A 25552-nucleotide genomic window follows, 5' to 3' on the forward strand; every position below is an offset into this window, starting at 1 on the left:
ATCTGATGGGACATTTCCAGAATCTAGGGAATTTTGGAAAATTACAATCCGTGCATCTACTATCTCAGCAGCTTCTTTTAAGACCCTAGGATGAAGGCCATCAGGCCCTGGGGACTTGTCAGCCTTTAGTTCTAATATTTTTCTCAGTACCCTTTCCCTGGTGATTGTAATTGTTTTAAGTTCCTACCTTTCGCCTTTTTTTTATCCATTCATGGGATGTGGGCGTCACTAGCTAGGACAGCATTGCCCATCCGTAATTGCCATTGAGAAGGTGGTGGTGAGCTGCCGTTTTGAACTGCTGCAGTCCATGTGGGGTAGGTACACCCACAGTGCTGTTAGGAAGGGAATTCCAGGATTTTGACCCAGCGACAGTGAAGGAACAGCAATATAGTTCCAAGTCAGGACGGTGTGTGACTTGGAGGGGAACTTGCAGGTGGTGGTGTTCCCATGCATTTGCTGCCCTTGTCCTTCTAGGTGGTGGAGGTCGTGGGTTTGGAAGGTGCTGTCCTCTTGATTTATAAATATTTCTGGGATGTTACTTGTGTCTTCTACAGTGAAGACAGACACAAAATATCTGTTCAACACTTCCACCATTTCCTTATTTCCCATTAATTCCACAGACACACTGTAGAGAACCATGCTCATTTTAATTACTCTTTTCCTTTTTAAATACTTGTAGAAACTCTTACTATCCATTTTTATATTTCTAGCTAGCTTTCTCTCATACTCTAATTCCTCCCTCATTTTTTTCTGTCAATCTTTGCTGGCTTTTAAACTCTATCTAATCTTCTGACCGACCACTAATCTTTGCAGAATCGTATGCTTTTTCTTTCAATGTGATACTATCCTTAATTCCTTAGTAAGCCGCAGATGGTGTGTCTTTCTCAGTCTTTTTTTCCTCACTAGAATGTATCTAGAATGGAATCTCCCTGCTCAGCATAGTGGGGAAAGTCTTCGCTCGAGTCGTTTTAAACAGACTCCAGAAGCTGACTGAGCATGTCTACCCTGAGGCACAGTGTGGCTTTCGAGCAGAGAGATCTACCATTGACATGATGTTCTCCCTTCGCCAGCTACAGGAGAAATGCCGCGAGCAACAGATGCCCCTCTATGTTGCTTTCATAGATCTCACCAAAGCCTTTGACCTCGTCAGCAGACGTGGTCCCTTCAGACTACCAACAAAGATCGGATGTCCACCAAAGCTACTAAGTATCATCACCTCATTCCATGACAATATGAAAGGCACAATTCAGCATAGCGGCGCCTCATCAGACCCCTTTCCTGTCCTGAGTGGCGTGAAACAGGGCTGTGTTCTCGCACCTACACTGTTTGGCATCATCTTCTCCCTGCTGTCTCACATGCGTTCAAGTCTTCAGAAGAAGGAATTTTCCTCCACACAACATCAGGTGGCAGGTTGTTCAACCTTGCCCGTCTTAGAGTGAAGACCAAAGTACAGAAGGTCCTCATCAGGGAACTCCTCTTTGCTGACTGCTGCATTAACATCCCACACAGAAGAGTGTCTGCAGGGACTCATCGACAGGATTGTGGCTGCCTGCAACGAATTTGGCCTAACCATCAGCCTCAAGAAAATGAACATCATGGGACAGGATGTCGGAAATGCTCCATCCATCAATTTCGGCGACTGCGCTCTGGAAGTGGTTCAATAGTTCACCTACCTAGGCTCAACTATCACCAGTAACCTGTCTCTCGATGCAGAAATCAACAAGCGCATGGGAAAGGCTATGTCCAGACTGGCCAAGAGGGTGTGGGAAAATGGCGCACTGACAAGGAACACAAAAGTCCGAGTGTATCAAGCCTGTGTCCTCAGTACCTTGCTCTATGGCAGCGAGGCCTGGACAACGTGTGTCAGCCAAGAGCGACGTCTCAATTCGTTCCATCTTCGCTGCCTCAGGAGAAACGCAGAAGTCCTCGAGGCGGCCAGCATATACACCCTACTAAGCCAGCGACGCTTGAGATGGCTTGGCCATGTGAGCCGCATGGAAGATGGCAGGATCCCCCAAGGACGCATTGTACAGCAAGCTCGTCACTGGTATCAGACCCACCGGCCGTCCATGTCTCCGCATTAAAGACGTCTGCAAACGCGACATGAAGTCTTGTGACATTGACCGCAAGTCGTGGGAGTCAGTTGCCAGTGATCGCCAGAGCTGGCGGACAGCCATAAAGGCTGTATAAAGAGTGGTGAGTCGAAGAGACTTCGTAGTTGGCAGGAAAAAAGACAGAAGCGCAAGGAGAGAGCCAACTGTGTAACAGCCTGACAACCAATTTTATCTGCAGCACCTGTGGAAGAGTCTGTCACTCTAGAATTGGCCTTTGTAGCCACTCCAGGCCCTGCTTCACAAACCACTTACCACCTCTAGGCGCTTACCCATTGTCTCTCGAGACAAGGAGGCCAAAGAAGAAGAATGTATCTTTGGGTGTTATGAAATATCTCGTTAAATGTCTGCCACTGCATCTCTACTGTTGAATATACAATGGACAGTAGGACCCTAGGAAGTACAGAATGTCAGACGGATCTTGGTGTACTTGTCCAAAGATCACTGAAGGCAGCAGCACAGGTAGATAAGGTGGTCAGGAAGGCATATGGGATACTTACCTTCATTAGCCGAGGCATTGAATATAAGAGCAGGGAGGTTATGATGGAGCTGTATAAAACGCTAGTTAGGCCACAGCTGGAGTACTGTGTACAGTTTTGGGCACCACACTATAGGAAGGATGTGGTTGCACTGGAGATGGTGCAGAGGAGATTCACCAGGATGTTGCCTGGGCTGGAGCATTTCAGCTATGAAGAGAGACTGAAAAAGCTAGGGTTGCTTTCCTTCGAGCAGAGAAGGCTGAGGGGGGACCTGATTGAGGTATACAAAATTATGAGGGGCATTGATAGGTTAAATAGGAAGAAACCTTTTCCTTTAGCGGAGGGGTCAATAACCAGGGGACATTGATTTAAGGTAAGGGACAAGTGGTTTAGAGGGGAGTTGAGGAAAACAGTTTTTCACCCAGAGGGTGGTTGGAATCTGGAACGCACTGCCTGAAGAGGTGGTAGTGGCAGGAACCCTCACAACATTTAAGAAGTATTTAGATGAGCACTTGAAACGCCATAGCATACAAGGCTACGGGCCACGTGCTGGAAAATGGGATTAGAATAGTTAGGTACTTGGTGGCCAGCATGGACACAATGGGCCGAAGGGCCTGTTTCTGTGCTGTATGACTCTACTGTCCTACCCTTTAATCAAATTTCCCAGTTCACTTTAGCGAACTCTGCCGTCATACCCTTGTAATTGTTTTTTTTTGTTTAAATTTTTATTTGAGATACAGCACTGAAACAGGCCCTTCGGCCCACTGAGTCTGTGCCGACCATCAATCACCCATTTATACTAATCCTACGTTAATCCCATTACCCTCTCACATCCCCACCTTCCCTCAATTCCCCTACCACCTACCCACACTAGGGGCAATTTATAATGGCCAATTTACCTATCAACCTGCAAGTCTTTGGCTGTGGGAGGAAACCGGAGCACCCAGCGAAAACCCACGCGGTCACAGGGAGAACTTGCGAACTCAGCACATGCAGTACCCAGAATTGAGCCCGGGTCGCTGGAGCTGTGAGGCTGCAGTGCTAACCACTTGCCTTTATTTAATTTTAAAAACTAGTCTTAAACCCACATTTCTCACCCTTAAACAGTGAAATTCAGTCATATTGTGATCACTGTTACCAGAGGCTCCTTTACTATGAGATCGTTAATTAATCCTGTCTCATTGCACATAACCAGGTCTAGAAAAGCCTGCTGTCTGGTTGGCCCTAGAATGTGCTGCTCTAAAGAAATTGTCCTGAATACACTCTACGAACTCATCTTCCAGGCTACCTTTGCCAATCTGAATCGTCCAATCTACATGTAGATTAAAAGCGTCCATGATTATTGCTGTACCTTTCTTACAAGCCCCCATTATCTCTTCCTGTATACGCTGTCCTACAGTGCAGCTACTGTTACGGGGCCTATAAACTACTCCCACAGGTGACTTCTTACCTTTGTTATTTTTTATCTCTACCCAAGCTGATTCTACATCTTGACCTTTAGAACTAAGGTCATCTCTCACTATTGTACTGTCATCCTTAATTAACAGAGCTACCATACCAACTTTTCCTAGCTTCCTGTCCTTCTGAAATGTCAAGTACCCTTGAATGTTCAGATCCCAGCCTTGGTCACCCTGCAGCCATGTTTCTGTAATGGCTATCAGGTCATACTTATTGCTGCACACATTCAGATACAGAGCCTTTAGTTTTGTCTTTTACCATTTTGGCAAATTCTGACCTTATCTGCTGGCTCGCTTTTAAGTAAGTATGTTCTGTCCCTTCCTGCCACGCTCGGATTATCATTACACTTATTGGACTTAATTGCATTTAAAGGTGACTTGAGACTTTTGAGAGATTGGATAAAGCACCAATAAAAGCATAGTGCTACAGATGCTGGAAATCTGAAATAAAAACAGAGATGCTGGAACTACTCTGGTCAGGCAGCATCTGTGGAGAGCGAAGTAGAGTTGACGTTTCAGGGCTGATGAAAGGTGATGTTTGCATATTGTACCTGTGCTGGCTCTCTGAAGAAGCTAATTCTCTCAGTCCCAGTGGAGAGAATGAGTTGTAGCCAGACATGAGGCCCCTGCTGCCTGATCTGTTGTCAGGACAGATGATGGTACACTATGGAAAGGGCCCAGGTTCTGTTGCCAGGAGCAGTTTAACTTCTGGATGGACTCCCACAGGTCAAACTAATTAATTACTGCAACGAGTAAAGGTTGAAGTCCCCAGCTTGAAGTGTGATCTCAAAAATAGGTTTGTTTTCTTGTGTGTATTTTTTGATGAGGTTTGGGAATGGGTGACCAGAGATGTGAGTCTGCAAACAGTTATTGTACAATCTGCAGTTTACCAAAAGAGATGCTGCGAACCAGAGTTCATCTTGGACTGTTCTGTCTCACTTGTCTGAATGCATCCCCTTTCTTGATATGTTCATATCTCCTAATGCTGTGCTGCAACCTAGACTGATAAGTAAAGGCCTGCTCAGGTCTGGGGAAAAAAAAACCCGACCCAAACCTGACAGAACCACATCGGACCCGAGCCTGACCCAGCCCGAGTCCTTCCATTTTTTCCGGAACCCGACCACCGGAATGTTCACTTTCTCCAGTTGACAGCATTTGTTTTACATCCGTAGTGCACTCACTGTACTTAGCACTTTTGGATGGATGGAATGATAGGAAGCTGCAGCATGAGTGTGATGACATCATAGAGTCATTCACTCGCTCACTGCGCAGACTCAAGAGTCTGTGGAGTGCAGATGCACGTTTCCCTCCTTGATGTCCCGGACTCCCAGCTCAGACAGGCCTTTCAAATTTTGACGCTCACTTACACAACTTCCCTTTTCCTCCTAGCAGAGCAGTACTGTGTGTGTCCGACCCAGACCCAGCCTGACCCGACTTGAGCCCAAAAGCCGGACCCGGAAGAGCGACCCAAACCGAACCCGACCCCTGTCGTCAGGTCCCGTTGGGTTCAGGTCGGGTAGCAGGCCTTTACTGGTAAGGGCTAGGAGAATCTGCCTGCATCTTGTAATAGCCTAGTGGTTCTGGCATTGGGCCAGCAAGCCAGAGGTCAAGAGTTCAAATTGCGCCATGGCAAGTTGTGAAATTCACTTACTGTGTACAGTTCTGGTCACGACACTATAGGAACAATGTGATTGCACTGGAGAGGGTGCAGAGGAGATTCACCAGGATGTTGCCTAGGCTGGAGCATTTCAGCTATGAAGAGAGAGTGGATAGGCTAGGGTTGTTTTCCTTGGAGCGGAGAAGGTTGAGGGGGGACCTGATTGAGGTATACAAAATTATGAGGGGCATTGATAGGTTAGATGGGAAGAACCTTTTTCCCTCAGTGGAGGGGTCAATAACCAGGAGGCATAGATTTAAGGTAAGGGGCAGGAGGTTTAGAGAGGAGTTGAGGAAAGATTTCACCCAGAGGGTGGTTGGAATCTGGAACACACTGCCTGAAGGGGTGATAGATGCAGGAACACTCAACATTTAAGTAGTATTTAGATGAGCATTTGAAACGCCATAGCACGCAAGGCTATGAGCCAAGTGCTGGAAAATGGAATTCAATTGGATGGGTGCTTGATGGTCGGCGCAGACGTGTTGGGCCGAAGGACCTGTCTCTGTGCTGTTTAACTCTATGGAGCTAAATCTGGTTGTTTCTGGGTTAGCACCAGATACAATGACCAGATTGTCATTAAAAAAAACTAGTTCACTAAAGCTCTTCAGGGAAGGGAAGCTCTTGGTCTGAGCTACCTGTGAATCTTGTCTCACTCTAGGGATGAGCAACGAGTTGTATCTTACCAATGTCACCTGCATCCCAACAACAAATTAAGTAAAAGCTAATACCTTGTAGCAGTTAATTTGGTATTAAATTTGGGATTGCTTGGATCTGTTAAGCTGTTAAAACTGTGAATCCTCAAGGGCTGAAATAGATGAAACCTAAGCATGTGCAAGCGATGCATATGGATAACTGATGTGTAATATCTACTTGCAGTTGTGAGGTTCAGCAGTGCTCCAGAGGTCTCTTTACGATCTAGCATTGAGCCGGTGTGTCCAGGAAACTTCCGGTAACCTGCCTTTAACTCGCTTACAGTCACGGCCTGTTTTTAGAATTGTTAGGCAGGTTGAGAAGTGTTTTTGTAAATGAATGGACTGAGCAATGAAGAGTGCACACATTGAAATAGAGTGAACAAGTCACTTAGAAACAGCATGCAAAGGTGTCCATTAAGCAAACCTTTGCAGTGGATACAACCATGTTTACACGGCAAAAGCTGCTTTTCAAATGACCCGAATCAATATAAAGTTATTTAAAAACACTTTTATGTTCCCTGCTTATCTCAGTATTACACAACTGAGCAGAGCCAATAACTGTGTGATTGGAAGGAGCAGTCTGAGAGTTGGTTGCAGGAACATTGGGGGTGCACCCTTTGAAGTTGTGGGGATTGCCTGTTGAAATTGTGGGGAGGGGAAGGTGGTGCTTGTACCTGTTGAAGTTGTTGTGGTTGGGGGGGTGGTGTTTGTTGTACCTGTTGGTTATGGGGGAGTTGTACCCATTGAGGTTAAAGCTTTGGGCCACTAGAGTGTAGGAAGTGGCAGAGAGTTTAGGCTCAGGGTAGCATTTGTGCATAAAAATATTAATTGTAAAGAGCAGACAAGCCTTGTTTTCAGATACACTGCATCATGTACAGATTCTGTAATCCTGTTCACAATAGAATGGAGTACTTTTTTACCTCATCCTATATTTCTGGGAATCCAAGCTCTTTTGCCTTGTGGGCTACACCAGTTTACACCATGTATGAGCATGTATATAGTTTAACTCTCAGCTCCCTGGAGTTTACAAGAATGAGAGATGATCTCCTTGAAACATACAAGAGTTTGAAGGGGCTTGACAAGGTAGATACTGAAAGGTTGTTTCCCTTGGCTGAGGAATCTAGAACATAGGGGCACAGTCTCAGGATAAGGGGCTGATCATTTAGAACGATGAGAAATTTCTTCACACAAAGGGTTGTGGATCTTCAGAATGCTCCATCCCAAAGGGTTGTGGATGCTCTATTGAATATATTTGAGGCTGACCTTCTGGTCTCCCAAGGAATCGAGGGATATGGGGAGCGGGTGGGAAAGTGGAGTTGAAGCCGAAGATCAGCTGTGATCGATTTGAATGGTGGAGCAGTTTTGATGGGCTGTATGGTCAACTCCTGCCCCTATTTCTTATGTTCCCATTTATTCCTGTATATCTCCAGTTCTGATTTGTGATATTTTTTTATAGGATGTGGACTTTTCTGGCTGGGCCAGTATTTATTGCCCATCCCAATTGCCCTTGAGGAGCTGGTGGTGAGCAGCCATCTTGAACCACTGCTGTCTTTGTTGTGTGGATGCACCCACAGTGGTGTTAGGATGGGAGTTCCAGGAATTTGACCCAGTGACATTGAAAGAACATTGATATATTTTCAAGTCAAAATTTCCCTTCAAAAAATGAGGGAGGCAGAAAGCAGGAAACTATAGACCAGTTAGTTTAACATCTGTCGTTGGGAATTTTTAGAATCCATTATTAAAGAAGTAATAGGACATTTAGAAAGTCAAAACGCAATCCATCAGAGTCAGCATGGTTTTATGAAGGGTAAATAGTGTTTGACTAATTTGCTAGCGTTCTTCGAAGATGTAACAAGTAAGGTGGATAATGGGGATCCTGTATATGTAGTTTATCTGGACTTCCAGAAGGCATTTGATAAGGTGCCGTACAAAAGGTTAATGCACAAGGTAAGATCACATGAGTTAGGGGCAATTTATTAGCTTGGATAGAGGATTGGCTAACCAACGGAAAACAGGGAGTCGGGATAAATGGGTCCTTTTCTGGTTGGCAAGATGTAATTAGTGGGGTGACACAAGGTTCTGTCCTCGGGCCCCAACTATTTACAATCTATATTAGTGACTTGGATGCAGGGATAGAAGGTACTATAGCCAAATTTGCAGATGACACTAAAATAGGTGGGATAGTAAGTTGCAATAAAGAAATAAGAAATTTACAAATAGATATGGATAGGTTAGGTCAATGGGCCAAAATTTGGCAGATGAAGTTTAACGTGGATAAATATGAGGTTATTCATTTTGGTTGGAAGAATAGAAAGGCAAATTATCTAAATGGAGAGAAACTTCAGAGTGCTTCGGTGCAGAGGGATCTGGGTGTCCTCATGCATGAATCGCAGAAAACTAGTATGCAGGTGCAGCAGGTAATAAGGAAGGCAGATGGAATTTTGGCATTTATTGCTAAAGGAATAGAGTATAAAAGTAGGGAAGTGTTGCTGCAACTGTACAAGGCATTAGTGAGACCGCACCTGGAGTATTGCGTACAGTTTTAGTCCCCTTACTTGCGGAGGGATGTGGTTGCATTTGAGGCAGTTCAGAGGAGGTTCACTAGATTGATTCCAGAGATGAGGGGTTTGTCTTATGAAGAGAGATTGAGCAGTTTAGGCCTTTACTCTCGAGTTCAGAAGGATGAGAGGAGATCTAATTGAGGTATATAAGATGATTAAGGGGATTGACAAAGTAGACGTAGTGAGGATGTTTCCTCTGGTGGGTCAATCTAGAACGAGAGGTCATAGTTTTAGGATTTAAAACAGAGATGAGGATAAATTACTTCTCTCAAAGGGTCTGTGGAATTCACTACCTCAGAGTCCGGTGGATGCCGTGACATTGAGTATATTTAAGGAGGAGATAGACAGATTTTTTATTAGTAATAGGTTGAAGGGTTGTGGAGAATGGTGGGGCAGGCTCGATGGGCTAAATGGCCTACTGCTGCTCCTATGTTCCTGCCTTTTTGGGAACCTCCTGATATTCATTTCCAGTGAAATTAAAATTGGGGGCAGTTTCTTTAACGAACAGTTGATCCATAATGCCAGATTTATGCCCAAATGCAAAGTAAAAATTGACCCCCACATCTGAAGAAATTGCAGCCCATGATTTTCTAACCATTAAATGGGAATGTCTGATGTGCAACCATAAGATTGGACTTGCACTTATGGTCAATATTTGTTGTCCAGTTTTATTATCTATTCGTTAACAAATCACCACTGTCATCCTTTACATGTTTCCCACCATATGTAATGTGTCTCTTCTAACATAAATGTATGCAGAACCTCTCAAAAATATTTACTTCCCTTCTCCAGTTCTGTGTCTGTGCTTCACCGTTTATTTCCCCAGTCCTCTCCCTTGGTGACAGTGTAGAGTTTATACCATCTAGTATAGTTTGTGACATACATAAATGATTTGGAGGAAAGTATAGGTGGTCTGATTAGCAAGTTTGCAGACGACACTAAGATTGGTGGAGTAGCAGATAGTGAAGGGGACTGTCAGAGAATACAGCAGAATATAGATAGATTGGAGAGTTGGGCAGAGAAATGTCAGATGGAGTTCAATCCGGGCAAATGCGAGGTGATGCATTTTGGAAGATCCAATTCAAGAGTGAACTATACAGTAAATGGAAAAGTCCTGGGGAAAATTGATGTACAGAGAGATTTGGGTGTTCAGGTCCATTGTTCCCTGAAGGTGGCAACGCAGGTCAATAGAGTGGTCAAGAAGGCATACGGCACGCTTTCCTTCATCGGACGGGGTATTGAGTACAAGAGTTGGCAGGTCATGTTACAGTTGTATAAGACTTTGGTTCGGCCACATTTGGAATACTGCGTGCAGTTCTGGTCGCCACATTACCAAAAGGATGTAGATGCTTTGGAGAGGGTGCAGAGGAGGTTCACCAGGATGTTGCCTGGTATGGAGGGCGCTAGCTGTGAAGAGAGGTTGAGTAGATTAGGATTATTTTCATTAGAAAGACGGAGATTGAGGGGGGACCTGATTGAGGTGTACAAAATCATGAGAGGTATAGACAGGGTGGATAGCAAGAAGCTTTTTCCCAGAGTGGGGGATTCAATTACTAGGGGTCACGAGTTCAAAGTGAGAGGGGAAAAGTTTAGGGGGGATATGCGTGGAAAGTTCTTTACGCAGAGGGTGGTGGGTGCCTGGAGCGCGTTTCCAGCGGAGGTGGTAGACGCGGGCACGATAGCGTCTTTTAAGATGCATCTAGACAGATACATGAATGGGCAGGAAGCAAAGAGATACAGACCCTTAGAAAATAGGCGACATGTTTAGATAGAGGATCTGGATCGGCGCAGGCTTGGAGGGCCGAAGGGCCTGTTCCTGTGCTGTAATTTTCTTTGTTCTTAATGCATTACCTAAAAGAGAAACAGATTCAATAGTAACTTTCAAAAGAGAATTGGATAAATATTGGAAGGACAGAACAGATGATGGGGAAAGAGCAGGGGATTAGACTAATTGATAGCTGTACCAAAAAATTGAATGGCCTTGTTCTGTGCGGTTCCATTCTATAAATTGGTTCAGATGCAGAGGGTGGTGCATTCAGGTGAAGCCAGTGATTGTTTCACTTCTGGTTCCTTTCCCTTTAGGTTACTGATTGCACATAGCAATTTGTACTGGCTCTTGCTCCCATCCCCCAGAATCGTTCTGCAGGCACCAGCTGCATGTGTCTTAACAGTGAGGATTGGCAAGCTATTCAGTTGTAGAGTGCATCACAACTGTGTCCAATCCTATTCCCAAGCCAGTTCTGTATGCATTGTACTTTCTGACAAAAGTTCTATGGTGATCAAGAGTTTTTCCCTCTCCAGCCTAGGGATGTTGAGGACAGTTATGGCTCTCACAACTGCTGCCCTAACTGAGTGATTTAAAATAATGCAGGGATCAATGCACCCTCCCAGAGAAGGGAGTTGATTGGGATAATTTGACACCAAAACAAGGAGCTGGATTGATACCAGTCTGTTGAAGAGGGAGAATGAGGGTTAGAGACTTTAATATCACTGTTTGATTGCTTTTCTCAGGGTAGGAAAATAGAGTTAACAAAACCTGCATTTATATAAAGCTCCTGTTTAGTGGGAGGGCACACTCTCTTCATGCAAGGATCCACACCCACCTACAACAACAGCTTGCGCTTATATAGCGCCTTTATGCAGTAAAACATCCCAAGTAGCATTATCAAACAAAATTTGGCACCGAGCCACATGTGATATTCGGATAGGCGACTAAAAGCTTTGTCAAAGAGGTAGGTTTTAAGGAGCGTCTTAGAGGAGGAAAGAGGGTTAGAGAGGCGAAGAGGTTTAGATAGGGAATTCCAGAGCTTAGGGCCACAGCAGCTGAAGACACAAGCCGCCAATGGTGGAGTAATTAAAATCGGGGATGTGCGAGAGGCCAGAATTGGAAGAACATTCTAAGGCTTAAATGGTGTGGGAGGGAAATCTGTAATCAAACAAATAGACATGATCGCTGGATGGAGCAGGACTTGATGAGCTGGATGGCCTTCTCTCATTTCATATTTTCTATTGTCCATTTTAAAAAATCTTTCATGAGATGTGGGTGTCACTGCATGAGCAGCATTTGTTGCCCATGCCTAATTGTGGCTTGCTAGGCCATTTCAGAGGGCAGTTAAGAGTCGAGCACATTGCTGTGGGTCTGGAGTCACACATAGTGCAGACCAGGTAAGGACAGCACATTTCCTTCCCTAAAGGGACATTAGTGAACCAGATTGGTTTTTACAACAATTAATGATAGTTTCATGACACTGATACTTTTATTAATGTTATTGACTAATTGAATTTAAATTCTGTGGTGGGGTTTCAACCCATGTCCTCAGGGTATTAACCTGTGCCTCTTGATTACTAGGTCAGTGTCATTACCACTATGCCACCATACTGGTGGGTGTAGATGCATGGTGTAGTTGCAGTGAGGAAGATGAACCACACTGCCAGGGCACAATACTTAAAGGACTAAGCTCATTGTTTCTCTTAATGGAATGTTACAGTTGGAAAGTAATCATTGTCTTGATGTGTTGTAGCTCTCTATGCTAGAGTTTATAGATGACAGCTTATATTTAATATTAGTCATAGAGTTATACAGCACAGAAACAGACCCTTTGGCCCACCGTGTTCACGCCGGCCATCAAGCCTATCTATTCTAATCCCATTTTCCAGCACTTGGCCTGTAACCTTGTACGCTATGCCGTTTCAAGTGCTCATCTAAATACTTCTTAAATGTTGTGAGGGTTCCTGCCTCTACCACCCCTTCAGGCAGTGTGTTCCAGATTCCAACCACCCTCTGGGTGAAAAAATATTTCCTCAACTCCCCTCTAAACCTCCTGCCCCTTACCTTAAATCTATGCCACCTGGTTATTGACATCTCAGCTAAGGGAAAAAGTTTCTTCCTATCTACCCTATCAATGCCCCTCATAATTTTGTATACCTCAATCAGGTCTCGCCTCAGCTTTCTCTGCTCTAAGGAAAACAACCCTAGCCTATCCAGTCTCTCTTCATAGCTGAAATGCTCCAGTCCAGGCAACATCCGTGTGGATCTCCTCTGCACCCTCTCCAGTGCAATCACATAGAGGCCTGCTTTAGGTCGGGAAAAAGAACCCGACCAAACCACAGTGGACCGGAGCCCGACCCAGATAGAGTCCCTCCAATTTTGCCCCGAGCTCGACCCGACCCGACCCTAGCCCGACCATCCCTTTACTTAACCTTCCTGACACCGAACCTGCAAGAAGCTGCAGCACATGAGCGATGACATCATAGTGACATCACTCGTTCACTGCACAGACTCAGTTTCGTCCCGGACTCCCAACTCGGGTAAGTTTTTTTTAAAAATTTCAATACTTACCAGCAGAGCACTTAGCGTGTGTGCCCGGCCCGGCCTGACCCGAACCCGACACATGTCTGGTCCCATCGGGTAGCAGGCCTCTACAATCACATCCTTCCTATAGTGTAGCGACCAGAACTGTACACAGTACTCCAGCTGTGGCCTAACTAACGTTTTATACAGCACCATCATAACCTCCCTGCTCCTATATTCTATGCCTCAGCTAATAAGTATCTCATATGCCTTCTGAACCACCTTATCTACCTGTGCTGTTGTAACATAGTTGAGTAGCAAACACTGTAGGGATAAACTTGATACAATAGTAGGAGACGGAAGTGAAGGTTTAGTGTGTGACGTTATCACAGGGATTTCAGTGCAGTGTCGCAGTGGATTCACACTGTCCATACTGCCCACACAATCTGTGACCAACATTCAGCAGTACAGTTCTAGATTGTGTCTTCCTCGACCTGCGTTGTGTCTGAAGAAAGATAATTGTGCTGTATGTCACTCCAATATAATACTGGTGGGGGCAGGCCTATATGGCACTGGGTATAGTACCGGTGGTGTAGTGTATTGAAATAGCTGAAGTGTATTGAACTGACTGAGCCTAGTGTATTGTGATAGCTAAGTATTTGTATACTGCGATACTGCCTCTCTGTTGCCCCCTCTGTTGGGAAAGTATAAATAAAAGTTCAGCAATGGCTGCTTACAGTAAAAACCTCATAGATTTACTTAGTGAATACACAACAGTGGGTACTGGTCTGTTACTGTATAACACTGGGGTACAGTCCTGGTGGGAACAGGTCTGTCAGTGTATAACTGGGGTACAGGTTTGTCACTAACACTGCAGTTAATGTACTGATGGGTACAGGGTTGTCATTGTGGGTGGCACAATTTGAAGTGGTGAATTCCAAGTATACACAGGAAGTGCAGTGTATTGGGTAATGGATGTTTTTTCATGTGGCATGTTGGTTCCAGTGCCAAATTACACCACAGGTATTTGTGGCAGAATAAAAATTATTTAAAGTTGCTTTCCTTCTCTCACAAGTGCCATCACCATTAACCTGTGACAACCCAACTAGTGAGATAGGTGAATATTAGGGATAAAGCTTAGGGGCAACACTGGGGACTGCTAAACATAGAGCTGAGCTTCTCCCATGGCTCAGTTGGTAAAGGCGTCCTGCACAAACATAATTAGGAGCAGGAGTAGGCCCCTCGAGCCTGCACCTGAGCCAAATGACCAGGAGGCCCCACACATGATTCCTGGGTTATATTGGTTGATTCAGCAGCAACAATTGTGGGGGAGACTACACTTGACCTCAGTGCCTTGGACTAGGGAAGGGAAAAGTTAGCTGAAATGTCTTCTCCTGACCAGTCTCCAGTGATCCTGCTGGAAAGTGTTCATGGCAGTTTGGGGGGGTGTGTGTAAGTCAATTAAGAACAGTTGCGATGCCTTCTGTAATCAACTAGTTTGTGTATGCTCCTTTTCTTGGCTCACCTGTGATGTGTGCCACTTAGACAATATATCACAATACTTGTAGAGCCCATAAAATCAAACCAGAGCACATTTGGAGGTTTTCAGAGAGATGGGGAGCAGCTTGGCGCAGCTGCATTTTTTTTTGGAGAGAACTGTACTGTGGACCCTAGAAAAAAAGTCACATTTTCAAACCAGTGACTGTCAGCCCTGATGAGTGATAGTGGCCAGGTCTGTTGGATGAAAGCTCTTTTGCACTGTGACTGGGATCACGGCTCCATATGAATGCTGGACACTCACATTAATACGAAGGATTAGATCTTCCGTGCCTCTACTTTGAGGAGAGGAAGGATAACCTCAAATTCGGAAACAATTGCTGGCTTTGTACCTTCTGAAAATAGGACTCAAAGTCCCCCCCTCCCCCTCAATATTTGCATGTACCAGGGTTCCCAAGAGACCTGTTGATATATAGTTTCGGGGGGGTTAATTGAAGTATATTTGACCAAGTGCCCAGCTGTGCGTTTACTAGAAAAACCAGAGCGGTTAGTTGTATCTACCGGAGCTTCGTGTGATTTGCATGTTTTGAAATACCCATACATTTTCTACTTCAATACGTGTACAAATAACAGCTACACTAATTATCTGAAGAGAAAAATATTTGCAGGGCTACAAGGAAAAGGCAGGGAGTGGGACTAGCTGAATTGCTCTTTCAGAGAGCCAGCATGAACACGATGGGCCTCCTTATGTGCTGTAACCATTCTATGATTTGTATTTTTGTTTTGGGTGCTTGCAGTGAGCAAAGAGTTAAGAGGATTGCAGAAATGCTTGGATTCTTTCTAGTCTTGGAAATGTGCCAAAAATAATTTGTCTGCTTCTTTCAGTAAGCTCCTGGCTCATAAAGTGACTTCCCTTTCTGGGAAAAGGTATTGCTTATCAAAGGGTGATGCCTGGAAATGGTGTTAAGGAAGTGCCAGTGCTTTTGTCTTGTTTGCTTGGATTTTAAAAAGTTTACTTTTTGGAAATCGCTGCTAGAACATTTATTTATTAAGGACATTCAAGGCTCTGTGCCAGTTTCTCGCATTTTCCTTTTCTCCATTTCCCCAATCATGTGAAGTGTCATTCGTTAACCTCACTTTACAAAAGGTTATCAGCTGTGGCTCAGTTGGTGGCACTCTTGCCTTTGAGTCAGAAGATTGTAGGTGCAAGCCTTACTCCAGAAACTCAAACAAAATCTAGGTTGACACTTACGGTGCCGGTACTGAAGGAGCGCTGCACTCAGAGGTGCCAGCTTTCGGATGAGACATTAAACTGAGGCCCATCTGTCCCCTCAGTTGAATGTAAAAGATCCTATGAGACTATATGAAGAAGAGCAGGGGAACACTCCCAGTGTCCTTTGTAAGAATGCTGGGAAATCCCTCTATCAGGTTTTCTTGTGAATTAACGTGAGCTAACTGAAATACTATGACTGGCTGTGCATTTTTTTGTTACACTTCAGCAGGAATAGTTCAGTGTAAGATTGTGAAACCCTGGGTAGTGGCTGCGAGGTAACTTAATAGGAAATTGTGGTTTGGGATTTCATTGGACTGCAACGGCTCAAGAAGGCATCTCACCACCACCTTTATCATGGGCAATTAGGGATGGGAAATAAATGCTGGCCTGTCCAGCGACGCCCACATCCCCATAAATGAATTTTTAAAATTAACCACATGGTAAAAAGGTAAACTTCAGAAATCTAGCAGAGCATGAAAACAGGCTTGTCTAAGGTTACAACTGGATATAGATCAACTGGGAAAGTGGGCAAGGGATTGGCAAATGGAATTTAACGCAGACAAGTGCGAAGTGATGCATTTTGGGAAGTTAAACCAGGGCAGGACATATACAGTGAATGGCAGGGCCCTGGAGAGTGTTGTTGAGCAGCGAGACCTTGGGGTGCAAGTACATAGTTCCCTGAAAGTGGCAACACAGGTAGACAGGGTGGTGAAGAAGGCGTATGGCATGCTTGCTTTCATCGGCCGAGGCATTGGGTACAAGAGTTGGGACGTCATGTTACAGTTGTACATAACGTTGGTAAGGCCGCACTTGGAGTACTGTGTACAGTTCTGGTCGCCGCACTACAGGAAAGATGTGATTAAGCTAGAGAGGGTGCAGAAAAGATTCACAAGGATGTTGCCTGGTTTGGAGGGTTTGAGTTATAAAGAGAGATTGGATAGGCTGGGTCTGTTTTCCCTGGAGCAAAGGAGGCTGAGAGGGGACATGATAGAGGTATATAAAATGATGAGGCATAGATAGGGTAGATAGCCAGAGTCTGTTTCCCATGGTAGGGGTGACTAAAACTAGAGGGCATAGATTTAAGGTGAGAGGGAGGAAGTTTAAAGGGGATCAAAGGGCTAAATTTTTCACACAAAGAATAGTGGGTATCTGGAATGAGCTGCCTGAGGAAGTGGTGGAAGCAGGAACAGTAGCAACATTTAAGAGGCATCTGGACAGGTACTTGAATGAGCAAGGCAGAGAGGGATATGGAATTAATGCAGGCAGGTGGGATTAGTACAGATAGGCATCATGGTCGGCATGGACGCGGTGGGCCGAAGGGCCTGTTTCTATGCTGTACGAATTTGACTCTCTGACTCTAACTAAAAGATAACCACCTTAGCAGGGGCCCAGATATGCACAGAGCAGAGGTAAAATAGCTGAGTACCAAGGCCACCATGTTTTTTTGCTTTAGTCAAGTTTGGCATTGGAATTTCACAAGCTGATAGTCTGAACATGGAAAGCCAGAGATCTTAAGAGTTTGGCTCACCTTGGCGGTCTGGTGGTTAAATGATATCTTTCGTAATTGGGCGTTTCAAATGATAGTGAGGAAATGATTGGGTTAAATCAGTCTCCATAGGCTTTGCTGTGTAAAGAAATGAGATTCCCTGAGCACAGAAATGGTAAATGTAATACGCATTGCATTGACTGACACGACGGTACATGGAGCTTGACCAGTGAGTAGTTAGGTGGAGATCGTGCTTCTACCCAGGGCTTAATGGTAATGCTTTAATACTACTGCTCAGACATTAGTCATAGTCATAACAGCACAGAAGGAGGCCATGTCGGCTCTCTGAGGAACAATTCAGCCAGTCTCATTCCCCAGCTCTGTCCCCATATCCCTGTAAGTTTATTTCCTTTAGGTGCCCATCCAATTTCCTTTTGAAATCATTCATCATCACTGCTTCCCCACCCTCTTGGGCAGCGGGTTCCAGGTCATTACCACTCGCTGTGTTAAAAAGCTGTAGCTCACATTCCCCCCCCCCCCCCCCCCCCCATCTCTTTCAGATGTTCTGAGGACCTGAAAGGTGCTATGTGGATGTAAGTCTGTCTTTCTCATGCAGCATGTTTGATCACCTATATTGACTAATCTGGGTCGGTTGTGTGATGTATTATAGTTGTGGATATTTGTGCCGTTAGCTCTTCCTTGTGCTCTAATGTTTCCAGCATATAAACCACTGTTGAGTATCCCACCCCCCCCATGTAGTTGTTGAATTTCCAACCAGTTCCTCATCCTGACCCCACAGTCACCTCTGAAATGTCCCTCCTGTTTATTTACATGCTCCTCTCTTTCCCAGCTTCCAACGCATTCTCGTTTCCGGTTCAGCTCCATTTGAGACATTCATTTATGTGATGAGCACCACACAGATTGTTGCATCAAGCCGCATCAGAATATGTGATAGACATTTTAGCAGATTACCCTCTCCAGGGAGAAATTAGAGATCTTAATCTTCATAAACTGATGTGTGCTTCTCTGAAGTGTGTGATTGTGCAACCTCAAATTTCTTTTTTTTTTAATCTCTTTTTAAAAGTTTTTTTTTCAGTTTTCTGATTGCCGCCTTCTGGGAAAGCCTGGCTCCCAACCCGACTACATGTGTCGGGGTCGGGTCTGTATTCGGCGTTTTGCATTCGGGCTCAGGTCGAGCTGGACTGTACTGTTTTGTTTTTGTTTCAGTCTATGATCTTTTTCTCTTTCAAAAATATGTTGGTTGTTTTTGGATCGGGTCGGGCATTTAAAAAAATTAAAGGACTTGGGCCTCGGTTGGGTTCAGGTTGGTTATTGTCAAGTTGGGCCCGGGTCGGGTTTGAATTTTATACCCAAGCCAGGTTTTCTCTTCTGCTGAGATACAGTTCCACAGGCACTGACTCTCACTGGGGCACATCTTTACCAGACTGAGGAGTTGCCTCATTCCAGATGTATTTGTTATTTTATATAGTATCCTTGCCTTCACTGAACATTACACTTCACATCTGGACTCAAAGCATAGGATCATCCTGTTGCACTTTGGTATATTCCTGCTGTTTGAGAGTGATTAATATATTGTCCAGCATTAAGTGTTGTGGTCTTATCCTTTCAGTGACTTTACCTTTCATACAATAGTAGATTACTGCGGATGCTGGGAACCTGAAATATAAACAGAAAATGCTGGAAATACTCAGCAGGTCAGGCAGCATCTGTGGAGAGAGAAAAAGCTAATGTTTCAGGTCACTAACCTTTCATCAGAACTGGGAAAAGTTAGTTACGTAATAGGGTTTAGGCAAATATAGAAGCAGAGAAAGGGGGGAGGGGAGGAATGAACAAAGGGAAGGTCAGTAATAGGGTGGAGGACAGGAGTGAGAAAGAAAGGATTTGCATTTACAGAGCATCTTTCACAATCTCAGGGCGTCCCAAAGTGCTTTACAGCTGATGAAGTACTTTTGAAGTGAAGTCACTGTTGTAATGAGTGATTAAATGGTACAAGGCAAAAAAGAGTGATATAGGGCAAGTAAAGAAAGAAAAGATGGGTCTCCAGAAGTTATAAATGGAAACAGCAGTACCGTTACCAGTGGCTGCTGTCTGGGAAAAAATAGGAGCAGTGGTAATGGCCCGAAATTGTTGAAGTCAGTGTTGAGTTCGGAAGGCCCAAGTTGATTCTGCACTTTCTGTATCTCTATCTTGTCTCAGTGTATCTGTCCCTCGATTTGACAGTGTGTCTCTTTACCTCTGTGTCTGTCTCTATTTCTCTGTCTTGCTGTCTGAAACAGCATGTGTGCATGCGTGTATGTGTGTTTTTGTGTGTCTCATATTTAGAGTGCTCGGGACTTTATAATGGTTCTGTTATTTGACCACAGTCTACTCAGTTAAACTGAGGCTCTGTCTGCCTGTTCCACAGCACTATAGGAAAAGGAGCAGTTCTCCTGGCTAGCATTCCTCTCTGAACCAAAATGCCAAAAACAGATTGGTCAATCATTCATCTAGTTGCAATTTGTGGAATCTTATGCACAACATGACGTTACATTTATTTACACAACAGAGACTGTATGTGACCGGCATTGAGAGGTTAGGGAGATATGAATCAGGCACTCTATACAATTCTTTTTCGTGTTGTCAAAATGCAAGCCAAATTTATGGAAATATTCAGCCAAGTTTAACCACAAGCTCTGGCAGAGTGTTTCCAAGGCTGTAGTGCCACTACAATTCCTGGTTGTAGGTTTCTTTAATTGCTGAAGATAGAAATGTTGTCATATCTTTTCGTCTTGCACTCATCAGGACAATCTGCAAGAGTATCAATGTAAGGGAAAACAACAACTTTATGGTGTATGAGAGTGCTGATTGGTTGGCAAGTGAACTCTGGTAGAGGTGCTGCCATGGAGAATGCACCAGTTAACAGTGACTGACAGTTAACTGCCAAGCTTCGTTTGAAATTTAAACCAGGCAGCTTGACTCTGGTTAAGGCATTGCCCTGAGGAATGAACCAGCGAATGCCTGTCACTTGTTTTGTTTAGCTGAAACAGGCACAATGTACATGTTTCTGTCTGCAAAGAACAGGGCCCTGTGTATTAATATATATAGCTTCCAGTGGGCGCAAATGCGTCAGTGAGTTCTACTGACTATCTTAAATTGATTGTCAGAGCAATGCCTTGACCAATCAGAGTCAAGCTGCATGGTTTAAATTTCAAACAAAGTTTGGCAGTTAACTGTCAGTCACTATAAACTGGTGCATTCTGCATGGCAAGGCCTCTACCAATCAGAGTTCACTTGCCGACCAATCAGCACACTCGTCTCATACAGTATAAAGTTGTTCTTTTCTCTGACATTGGTATTCTTTCAGATTGTTATGATGAGTGCAAGATGAAAAGCTTCGAAAACATGTCTCTATTTTCAGTAATACTCAAGTTCTGTACTACCAAACGAGTATTTGTTTAATTGTTAGATTTCTTCTAAATACAAATACAGCTTAGATAACTAACCAAAAGTTTTGGAGAAGGTTGGCTCCAAGAGTTGACATTTACACTATCATCAGGGTTGATCTTTTTGTCTGGTTTCACTGTTTCTGTTTAAATTTTTGCCCGTTTCTCATTTTTGCTCTCTCTCCCCCATTTCCTTAAACAATGCTGATTCGCACTGTTCTGCTGTGAGTAGTGACAGAGTCAGCATTACATTTTAAGCCCAGTCCTACTCTTACCACATCGGGAGCCTCGACCCTTGGCTGATATTTCTTCCCTCAAACCCAGGGGCTGAAGAATTGTAACACTCCTGTCACCACCCGGCTGAGATCTTAACAAAGGCCAAGAGTGGAAGCTGGAATCTTCTGATCTCTGTAGCTAAATGCTGCACCACCAGTCATTGCCTTCAGTTACTGGGCCATTAAAAAAAAGCTGCTGGCCTTATGTGCATCCTTTCTGCTCCCCTTTTCCCAGCAATGGTGGCAAGTCTTGAGGTAGAAGTCTCTCTTTAAACTATTCCACCACTTTGTTGCATTTTTAAAGACTTTCTCAAACCCAGTATCTTTGACCAAGCTTTTAGTTGCCAGTCCCTTACTTCACTGCACAACAGACATTTTTCTTACGCCTATCTGTGAAACGCCTTGGAGAACTTTTGTGCATAAAAGGTGCTGTATGACTACAAGGTGTGAGCAGTTTAATGTTGTTTGGCAAATGCAGTATTTTATAATAAAAGCAAAGTACTGCGGATGCTTGGAAATCTGAAATAATAACAAAGTGCTGGAAATACTCAGCAGGTCTGGCAGCATCTGTGGAGCGAGAAGCAGAGTTAACGTTTCAGGTCTGTGACCTTTCATCAAAACATCTTTTTATTTCAGATTTCCAGCATCCGCAGTATTTTATAACCTTGCTTCTGCTCAGTGTTCCAAGTACTGTTCCATAGAAACCACTGACCAACCACAAGTGGGGAAATGGAGGCACCGTTTTAGTCACATGCAGTACTTTAAGTAGAAAATGCCTTACATGCACCTTGCACACTCTCAATACAGGTAAATCTACTTCATGTGTATATTTACTTAACAAGCATCTACCATTAGTCAGTATCCAAGAAATAAAAGCACACTCAATGATCAAGAAGCACTCTCACACTCTGCTTTTCGCCTGATCATTCTATCAACAAATGTACAAAAAGGTTAAAGTTGAAATGCAATGGCGTACAAAGGTTTATTGAGATCACATGCCCAACAATGGGGTCTGTTACTCATTTGTTGTTTACTGATCAGAAATGTACTTTGTCACATCTGGGTTCCCAAATCGCCACATGTGGGTAGTGGCTAATGGATTGCACAAAACCGGATCTCTGCACTCTTCCAATTCTGCCTCTTATGCTTCCCCAATTTTAATTGCTCCCCCATTGGCAGCCGTGCCTTCTGCTGTCTTGTTCTGGAATTCCCTTCCTAATCCTCTCCGCCTCTCACCTCTTTTAAGAAGCTCCTTAAAACCTGTCTCTCTGACCAAGCTTTTGATCACTTGTGTTAATAACTCCTTTTGTGACTCGGTGTGAAATTTTGTTTGATAACGCTCCTGTGAAGAGCCTTCTGATATTTTACTGCATTAAAGGCGCTATATTAATGCAAGTTGTTGTTTAGAAGCGTTAACTCCTTTTGTTAAAGCAACACTATCTGTAGCAGAGTATGACTGCCTCCTGACATCGTTGCTAGTTTGTTTTCAAAGGTAGGTTCTGTTTAGCCCATTAGTTCAGACTCTCCTGGAGCCTTCCAGCTGTGTCTGGAGAGCACCTTATTGTAACAACGCCTAATATTTATATTAGTGAAGGCAAGGTTTTTTCTCAGTTGATTTGTGCATTCCCCCTTATTTGCTCCAATAAGCAAGTTACTATTTACCATAGTCCATTTTGTGAGACAGCAGTTTAAATGCTTTGTAGTATCTTGCCCAGAAGGCACATTCACAGTGAAAATGGAGATTCCTGTTGAGCGACAGTCTTTGTTTGGAAATTACTTCTCGATCTAGACTGGATGGAACTGTGCGCACATTGTGACTGAACCGGGAGTTCAACAGTGTCACGCACTCTGCTGGATGCCACTGGACATTGAGTGAAGGTGTTGGTACAATCAAACACACTCGGTTGGATTCAAGCATCTCTCTTTGCCCATTAAAATAATAATTGTTTTCTTTGCTAATATTATTGATCAAAGGCTTGTCAGGTAGCGCACACTCTTAATTGTATGGTCACAGATCAAGAAGCTTCAGAACCACATCCTTCCGCCACTGTGTTTGAGAGAGCCATCAAAACAAGGTAACAGAAGCAAAAATACTGTGGATGCTGGAAATCCGAAATAAAAACAGTAAATGCTGGAAACGCTCAGCAGGTCAGGCAACATCTGTGGAGAGCAAAACCGAGTTAATGTTTCAGGCTGATGCCCTTTCATCAGAACTGATAAGCGGTCATTGACTTGTTAAGTGCTCCCAACAATTTCTGTAGTTAAAACTAGGTCTTTAGTCAACTCAAATTGCTTATTTTGCCTTTGTTTCACTCCTGTTAATGTTAGAGAGACTCCGATTAGGAACTGATTGAAGTGGGGATAAAATCTACATTGTTCCCCTTGTGTTTCTAATGAGGACCAGTGCTGTAACACAAGATTGCTACAAGGGCAACCATCAGCTTCTAACTCAACACAAGGTCTACGCCCCTCTAGCTGCCATGACTGCTGCAGTGCTCAGATCTTACCCATCAGTAACACTGTGATTCTGTAAGTGCTTTAGCTGTCTGCAGTAGTACCCAGCCTCTGTCCTCTTGTGCAATTGTTTAAGTAAAAACATATGACTTACATGTATCTTGCTGGATGCCTTGCGTACTCTGTTATGCAAGCCAACATGGTTGCCTTTTATGCATAGCAAGATCCCACAAGTAACAATGAGACGAATTACCATTTGATGTGGTTGGGGGAGGAATGTTGGTCTGGACACAATGAGAAGTTCCTGCTCTTTGAATATTGCCATGGGATCTTTTATCTGTACCTATACAGGGAGATAGAATCTCATCCGACAGCATCTCTGACAATGCAGCAGTCATTCAGTCTGGCTGAGGGATCAGCTTAGATTAGGCCCTGGAGTGGGGCTTGAACCCATGTCCTTCTGACACAGAAACAGGAGTACTACCAATTGAACCCAGGCTGTTACTGTTTATGTTGCCGCTGTGCCTTGAGTTATTTTTACAACATTTGAATCTCTTTCCTAATTGTGTCCTACACACAGGGAGGTTAAAGTGTGTTGAATGTTTTTGGAACATGCTGGGTTTTTAAAAAAATAGCTGACATTTTCTTTTCTTTCCAACAGCGGATCACCATTCCAAGGCCAGATCGCCCAAATGAAGTGCGAACGTTCACATTTTACCTTTGTAATGTCGGTAGGGACAATCCCCAGTGCAGCTTCGACTGTATTCAACAGTATCAATCCCGGTAAGAATCTGCTTGCACCACTTTTTCTGGGGGACCATTTCATACCTTACCTCGAATGTATAGCACAGAACTGGGCTATACTGGTGTTTATGTCCACATGAGCCTTACTTCATCTCGCCCTATCAGGATATCTTTATTTTCCTTTCTCCCCTGTGATTTTTTTTCTCCCTTCCCCTTAAATGCATCAGTGCACTATTGCCTCAACTACTCTATGCAATTTCCACATTCTCACCGCTGTCTGGGTAAAGAAGTTTCTCATGTTTTCTTTATTGGATTTATTAGTGACTATCTTACATTTATGGCCCCTAGTTTTGGGCTCCCTACAAGTGGAAACATCTTCTCTGTCTATCCTGTCAAACTCCCTTCATATTTTTAGGCCTCTATCAGGTCATCCCTCAGCCTCTTCAGTGTTTTCTGATAGTAATTACCCATCAGTTGTGGTATCTTGTAAATCATCTTTGTACCTTCTCAAGAACACAAGAAATAGAAGCAGGAATAGACCGTATGGCCCATCGAGCCTGCTCCACCATTGAAAATGATCATGGCTGATCTTAGGCCTCAACTCCACCTTCCTGCTTGCTCGCCATATTCCTTGATTCCCCGAGGGACCAAAAACCTGTCTATCCCGGCCTTAAATGTATTCAATAATGGAGTGTGTATAACCCTCTGGGTAGAGAATTCCAACGATTCGCAACCCTTTCAGTGAAGTAATTTCTCCTCATAGTCCTAAATGATCGGCCCCTGATCACGACATTGTGCCCCCATGTTTTAGATTCCTCGACCAGCGGAAACAATCTCTGTGTCTACCCTATCCAGCCCTTTCAGGATCTTGTGTTTCAATGAAATCGTCTCTCATTCTTAACTCCAGGGAATATAAATCCAATTTACTCAGCCCCTCCTCATAGGACAACCCTGTCATCCCAGGAACCAATTTAGTGAACCATTACTGTAGCACCTCCAATGCAAGTATACCCTTTCTTAAATGTGGAGACCAAAACTGTACACAATACTCCAGATGTGGTCTCACCAAAACCTTGTACAATTGTAGCAAGACTTCCTTATTCCTGTACTTCAATCCCCTTGCAATAAAGGC

At 44.0% G+C, this 25552-nt stretch overlaps 1 protein-coding gene across 1 annotated transcript in view; it reads left to right on the forward strand.

Annotated features, from left to right (window-relative positions):
- The window catches only part of ell (elongation factor RNA polymerase II), a 163757-nt gene that overhangs the window by 80888 nt on the left and 57317 nt on the right, over positions 1–25552 (forward strand). Inside the window, exon 3 of the mRNA XM_068015978.1 lies at positions 24338–24459. Coding sequence (XP_067872079.1) covers positions 24338–24459 — 122 coding nt within the window. The remainder of the gene's footprint in view (positions 1–24337; positions 24460–25552) is intronic.

Source organism: Heterodontus francisci, chromosome 36, assembly GCF_036365525.1.
Source record: "Heterodontus francisci isolate sHetFra1 chromosome 36, sHetFra1.hap1, whole genome shotgun sequence".
Lineage (NCBI taxonomy): Eukaryota > Metazoa > Chordata > Chondrichthyes > Heterodontiformes > Heterodontidae > Heterodontus > Heterodontus francisci.